Source organism: Engraulis encrasicolus, chromosome 3 (assembly GCF_034702125.1).
Source record: "Engraulis encrasicolus isolate BLACKSEA-1 chromosome 3, IST_EnEncr_1.0, whole genome shotgun sequence".
NCBI classification, from domain to species: Eukaryota; Metazoa; Chordata; class Actinopteri; order Clupeiformes; family Engraulidae; genus Engraulis; species Engraulis encrasicolus.
In genome coordinates this window covers 41,267,474-41,274,973 of record NC_085859.1, presented here as the reverse complement: position 1 = coordinate 41,274,973, position 7,500 = coordinate 41,267,474, and the positions used below count along the sequence as shown (strand labels likewise).

Genomic DNA, 7,500 nt, shown 5'->3' with positions numbered 1-7,500 from the left:
TGAGAAGCTGCAGTCCAAGACGTCCAGCAAGGTCATCATCGCCCACATGCCCCTCCTCATCTGCTGCTTACAGGTAGGGCTGCACGATTAGCCTAGCAAGCCAGCCTAAATGTCAGATTAAATGTGAATATTTAGTCTGGCCCCGATCAATGAGACATCGGAAGATTGTTCATGGGAACAACCCATTGTTTTTCAAACAGTGTCTGTGCCTATTGGCCAATGCTTTGTTGCCACTCCCTCAAAACACTGTCTGCTTTGCTTCCAAAGATACAAATCTCCTGCATTGTGATTGGTCTGCCAGACCTTATCCCAGGAAAAAATAAGTTAGGACACTGGCGGATGGGCCTAGTTGAGTAGGCCACTGCAAGATATCAGAAAAAAAAACGATACTCGATAACAGCATGCAATACCTCAGTAACAATATTTAAATGTTATTTAGAACACAGACACACACACACACACACACACACACACACACACACACACACACGCGCACGCACACACACACGCACAGACGCTTGTGCACACAGAGATACTTCTACAATTCAAAGTGGTGCACCGTTGGCATTTTCTTTCTGATTTATGGAACCGTTTTCAGACAGTCAGCCTTGCTAAAAACGAACTCAATGGCTCATATTCATGCTCCATGTAGTGTGTGCGTGTGCGTGTGTTTGCGTGCGTGCATGTGTGACTGTCCGTGTGTGAATGTGCAGGCAGGCATTCATTTGCTTGCTCGTTCATCTGTTTGTGAAGTGGAGTTTTGCAGCGTGATCAAGGAAGGACCACTTCAAAAATACTCACTACTAGGGCTGCATGATATCAGGGAAAAAAATCGATACACGATAGCGACATGCAATACCTCGATAAGGATATTTAAACGATATTTAGAACTATAGCCGAGTGTTTTTCTTGTCTCTAATTTGTCTGTCTTTGTGGGGGGCGTGACTTTGGTCATGGCGGGCTTCTTGCGCATTTGTTCATATTCAGCTAGAGGTTGGACTGCACGGGTTCAATTCCCACCCTTACCAATTCTTTCCTCCCTAGTTCCGGCACACATTGCTCCAGGGACTGCATGTCGCTTTGGATAAAGGCACAAGCTAATGTGTCATGTAATAATGTAACTCAGCACTCATTACATTACATTACACTTATCTGACACTTTTGTTCAAAGTGACTTGCAATGAGCCATTTGGGGTTAGGTGCCTCGGTCAGGGGCACTTCAGCCATGGATGGAGATGTAGGAAGAGGTGGGATTCAAACCTACAACCCTTTGATCTCAAGTCGACCATTAAGCCACGGCTATACACTCACACGCCGATGAGCATGGCCGGTCAGGACTCGGGTCATTTTTAGACGAATTATACCGCACTCCTGATTGAGAGGTGCCAAACACATTTGAAAAATAATAAAAATGTTGTTCTAATTGCCAAGCTTTCGGTCAAAGGCCTTCCTTCCTCGGGGTACAAACACAACGGGCACAAACTGGAGTTGTGTCTGTGCCCTGAGGAAGGCCTTTGACATAGAGGTGAGGCCAAAGGTCAAATGTCACAGGTACTCTCAGCACTGATGCACTGCTGAGCGCGTCAAGGATAGATCAAGCATCCATCTTAGTCTCAATAGAACATCTCTGCTTAAACCACGTCACTGCCTTGAACACGCCTGTAGGTGCCCAACGCGTTCCGCCTGCCCGATCCGTTCCCTTATGACTTTGATGTTTTAAATGTTTATTTTGCAGCCGCCAGAACATTTAAGTCACAGTTAATACTTTAATTTTTATAATTATTTATTTATAACCTATATTATTTTTTTACATCAAATGCGTTTGTCGCTGTAAATAACGTGATATTGTGCTCTGAATAGTCAGTTGGTTAGCTGACCAGTTGGTGACCTTATTTAGCGTTTCTGTAACGGTTATTTACTATTATAAAACAGACCGTTTAAAACGCAAACTTCCTCCTGCAAAATAAACACTTAAAACGAGAAAGTAAAAATTTAACGGAACAAATCAGGCAATTTCTCTTCCGTATACGTCATACTGCGCATGTGCAGTGTGCAAAGGGAACGGATCGGGCAGGCGGAACCCGTTGGGCACCGACAACGCCTCTACCCAGAGATGCTCATGGTTCCCGGCAAAGTGGGTGGAGTTCCCCTGCCATGGCGAACTCGGATTGTACCTGAACAAGCTCTTTTCCTGAGCAAGTGTAGCAGAGCTGAAGGAGTTGCGTCACTGCAAGGCTGGAGCCTGGGTACTGGGTCCCCATTCAGCATACTGATTGCAAAATGAGAAAATGACCTTTAAAGTGTTTTGCAAAGCCACAAGCACATTGCAAGGATGGGAGGGTCGATTTAGGCCGTTTCCCAAAGTCTAGTGTGCATCCTTCGAAGTGTGTCAGCCTTCATAATCACGCCCGGTGATTGGATACTCTTTGGTGAACTCTGCAGAGTATCCAATCGCTGGGCGTGACTAATTAGGCTGACAGACTTCCAAGGCTCATACACTTGACATTGGAAAAATAGTATATGATTTGGAACCCTAGAGTCAGCCTCATGGGTATCCTTAACTCTGCCCCTCTGAGGCACACGTGAGCTGCATGACAAATGTCAACCATCACAGCTATTTTTTCACTCAGCTGAACGTGTCAGGGGTAGATGAAATGTCAAAGGTGACAGATTCTGTCAGCACTGATGCACTAGACTAGTGTGTGGGTCACGAGCCAACCTCACAGGCACACTGTTGTGCATGTCAGGGCCAAAAGGTCGCAGCTAACTGTCAGGAGCAAGTGACATGCCGGTAATGATATATGTGTACAATGAGGTCTCCCTTATTAGTGCAACATGTGGTAGAGGGCCATTCAAAACGATCTCTCTCTTTCTCTCTCTCTCTGGCTGCCTGTGTGTCTGTCTGTCTGCTTGCCTGTCTGTCGGTCTGCCTGCCTGCCTGTCTTCCCATCTTCCTGTCTGTCTGTCTGTCTATGCGTGTGTGTCTGTCTGTCTGCCTTTCGGCCTGTCTGTTTATCTGCCTGTCTGTCTGCTGTCTGTGTGTGTCTGCCTGTGTGTCTGCCTGTGTGTCTGTCTGCCTGTCTGTCTGCCTGCCTCTCTCTGTCTGTCTGTCTGTGTGTCTGTCTGCCTGCCTGTGTGTCTGCCTGTCTGTGTGTTTCTGCGTGTCTGCCTACCTGTCTGTCTGTCTGTCTCCCTGCCTCTCTTCCCATCTGCCCGTCTGCGTGTCTGTCTGTCTGCCTGCCTGTGTGTCAGGGTCTGGGTCGTCTGTGTGAGCGGTTCCCTGTGATCGCCCACTCTGCCACCATGTCTCTGAGGGACTTCCTGGTTGTGCCCTCGCCCGTACTGGTCAAGCTCTACAAATACCACAGCCAGTACAGCACAGGTCAGCACATACCTCCGCCACAACACACACACACACACACACACACACACACACACACACACACACACACACACACACACACACACACACACACACACACACACACACACACACACACACACACACACACACAGATCAGCACATACCACCGCCACAACACACACACACACACACACGCACGCGCACACACACACACACGCGCACGCACACACACACACACACACACACACACACACACACACACACACACACACACACACACACACACACACACACACGCGCGCATAAATGCTATTCTGTTGAATATCAGGTGTTGTAGTTACAAAACATTTCCACTTTTGATATTTAATATTTGTAAACTGTACAGTGGTTGATGACGTGGTATTTTATATATCTGTCTGATTTAGTGTAGCAAAAAATGTATAAATTCTGTCCTGAACTCACATGTTTCCAGTTAGTATCAGTCATTGTATCAGAGTGTTGGTGTGAGTCTGTGCACATCATTTGCAAACACGATCTACTCTTCCCTACAAAGGCAAAGTGCAGTAACTAAGCCAACATGGACACTGAGAAAAGGGCCCTCAAAGCCTTGGTATTAGATCGGATGTTGCAGTTACTCAAATATGACGTAGCAGTATCTCCAAAACGGGACACATTTGGACTATACGGCTTTGTCACATTATAAAGGAGGCGTTATGAGGACCATTTTCAGTCTAGACTCAATTATGACAAAATATGTAGTTACTGCAAACAAAAGGGTAGTTCCTCGCGCTTCTGCTTTATCATCTGGTGCATCGACGGGAGAGAGGCAGGAAATCTTCACTTGAAGGACAACACCGGAGCAGCACAGATGTAATTCTTTGTGTTTTTTATTCAAGTGCACAACATGACTAACGTTTCGATGGTTAGACTCTGATGAAGATGGTGTAACCATCAAAACGTTAGTCATGTTGTGCACTTGAATATTAAACACAAAGAATTACATCTGTGCTGCTCAGGTGTTGTCCTTCATGTGTAGTTACTGCACTTTGCCTTTGTATGACAGTACTGTTGTCAGTCAGCTTGCTGATGGATGTTTTAGGGCCTGATTGACATGCTGTGTGTCCTGTCCTTGTTCAGGGGGCGGGGAGATCAAGATCAGCGTGACCAATGAGCACTCCCAGTCCACCTTCAACATGCTCTCCGGCAGGAAGGAGCAGTCCTCCATGTACGAGCAGCTCAGGGACATCTGCATAGACAACGTCTGCAGGTAAACAACAACAACAACAACAACAACAACAGCAACATCAGGACCCCGTTTCTCTAAAGCATTGTTGCTAATCAGTTAACAACTTTGTAGGTTTCCAATGGGAAATTGCATTTGCAACCAAATAAGTTGCTAACTTAGTTAGCAACGACGCTGTCGAGAAACACACTCCAGTGTAAATAAAAAACAGGCAAATGATAGTATTAATAATCATGCATTTTTATTTATAAGCACCGTTCAAAACATTCTTGGGACACTATACAAAGATAAACAATTGTTAAAAACAAAGCACATTTAAAGCTCAGAGAATGTAAACACACGCCCTGGGTCATTTCCCATCCCTACCCCAACAGGCTACGTAGTACTTAACCGCGGGCGACCCAGGTTCGAGTCCCCACCCCTCCCTACCACTCATTTCCTGTCTCCACTCACACCGTCCTGTCAGAATAAAAGGCGAAAAATATTGAATAAAACATTCAAACTATGAATGTGTAACAGAGGCCAACTATCAGAGTGTCGCGTGGAACGTTAGTAAACCTCCCTCCTGAAGCCTCAATATAGTGTGGTAGCGTTGGGCTATCGGACCTGACCTCCCATTCCCGAACCGATGCAGTTGACTAGGTGGCAGGTTCGCGGCCCCGAGGGGGACGAACTGTGCAGGAACACCTCGGTCACAAATGCACAGTCACAACATTACAAAACCTGCTGAATTGCAGCAAATACAGCAGGAAACAGCCTAGCGCAGCCAGACCCGTACAGCAGCAAATTCAATTTGCGGTCGCTAGGGGCGTCTAGATTTCTAGGCTAGCAGGAAACAGCATTGTGTAAACATTCAAGCAGTATAGCGAGAGTTACAACAAAGTTACAGCATTGCAAAATCTGCTGAATTGAGTGGTGCACATTTTCAAATGATTTGCAACAATGGTTATGATTGATCATTACATTGATCAACTGACATTTTGTATTGTCCCCATCATATGGTACAAAACACAGACTGATGAAGATCGGACACAGACTCTAATTGAATGAACAGAGAGGGTAAAATCCATGCCATAGATTTCTTAATTAAATCTGTGCGTGCGTGCGTGCGTGCGTGCGTGCGTGCGTGCGTGCGTGCGTGCGTGCGTGCGTGCGTGTGTGTGTGTGGTCGTAGTAATGTATTGATCCTGTGTTGCCAGATGTCTGAAAGCGGGCCTGATGATGGACGATGTGATTGTGGAAGCCTTCCTGGCCAGCCTCTCCAATCGACTCTACATCTCACAGGAGAACGACAAGTAATGCCACACACACACACACACACACACACACACACACACACACACACACACACACACACACACACACACACACACACAGGAGAACGACAATAATAACACACACACACACACACACACACACACACACACACACACACACACACACACACACACACACACACACACACACACACACACACACACACACACACACACACACACACACACACACACACACACACACACACAGCTAAATAGCAGTCTGTCACATGTCACATTGTCAATTATGTCAATGTGTTATTTATACACCATGACATTCACCAGACACCCCACACCCCACACACACACACACACACACACAGGTGAAACATGTACACATACACACACATTGATAAACAGCAGGCTGTCACACATTGTCTACCCACAAATTCCGTCAATGTGTTATTTATACAGTGTGACATTCACAGTCATCGGCACCATACCACACACACGTGTGCACGCACACGCACACGCACACGCACAGGAACACACGCACACACACACACACACACACACACACACACACACACACACACGTGTGCACGCACACGCACACGCACACGCACAGGAACACACGCACACACACAACATGCTTCAGTGTTTACAGCCGATCTCATTTGAAAAGCCAGCTGCTCTCTGAGGATGCTGATTACGCATTCATTTGGTGCTGGGCCCCCAGTCACTGTCTGTTCCCATGGTAACCACTACCAGTTGGCGCACAAAATCCCAGCAGTCGAAATGTTCCCTTGTTTTTATTTTCCATGTTGATTCACTACACTTTTTTAAAGGTGCACCATGTAAGATTGTGGCCAGGGTAGGTATTGCAACTATGCTGCTCATTGAAACTGTGCTGTCTACTGCCAAATTTGCCAAAGTAAAGTAAGTATTTCAGCTAAAAATGCCTATTTCTGGACATTCAAAATGGCTCCATGGAAGGGGGGGTACATGTGTGAGAGGAGGGATGCAGGGACTGTTTTTCCACGTTGGTGTACAGTATGTGTGACATGGTTGAATTTCTCTCACCGCTTTGAAATTGGAGATGGCAAGTGAAATGGATAATGGATCAATTATGGGACCACTATGGAACAATAAGCACTGTCTGCTGTTTTTGCTTCTCTCTTAAAGCCCTTTAGACAGACATTCTATTATACAGTGACCTGTTGGTCTGCTGTGGGTGGCCAACTGCACTAAGCCTCTAACCCCATCTGCTTCAGAGCCATGGAATTCAGGGGTACATTTCTCGAAACCATAGTTACTAACTTCGTTAGCTACTTTGTTGATTGCAATGCATTTTCCCATTGGCAACTACCCAAGTTGCTAACAACTACGCCTTTGAGAAAAGCACCCCAGAGTTGTGAGAACCGGGATACAGGAAGTCGCTTGGTGACATGATTCACACAGTTTTACATTCTAGCAGCGGCTTCCTTTTCGCTAGAGACTAACACAGAACCACTACATAACAAGCAAAGATGATATAAAAATGAATTGAAATTAATTTCAATGACCTGAACTGCATTTGGTTTGGTTTGGTTTGGTTTATTTATGGGTATAGCAAAGACAATGGATATCCAAGGGAT

The 7,500-nt window shown here is 45.9% G+C and overlaps 1 protein-coding gene across 1 annotated transcript in view; it reads left to right on the top strand.

Moving 5' to 3' along the window:
• LOC134444748 (phosphatidylinositol 4-kinase alpha-like) overlaps positions 1-7,500 on the top strand; it is a 77,416-nt gene that overhangs the window by 29,383 nt on the left and 40,533 nt on the right. Inside the window, exons 12-15 of the mRNA XM_063193968.1 lie at positions 1-73; positions 3,253-3,382; positions 4,502-4,631; positions 5,807-5,902. The exon at positions 1-73 is cut by the window's left edge and continues 28 nt beyond it. Coding sequence (XP_063050038.1) covers positions 1-73; positions 3,253-3,382; positions 4,502-4,631; positions 5,807-5,902 — 429 coding nt within the window. The remainder of the gene's footprint in view (positions 74-3,252; positions 3,383-4,501; positions 4,632-5,806; positions 5,903-7,500) is intronic.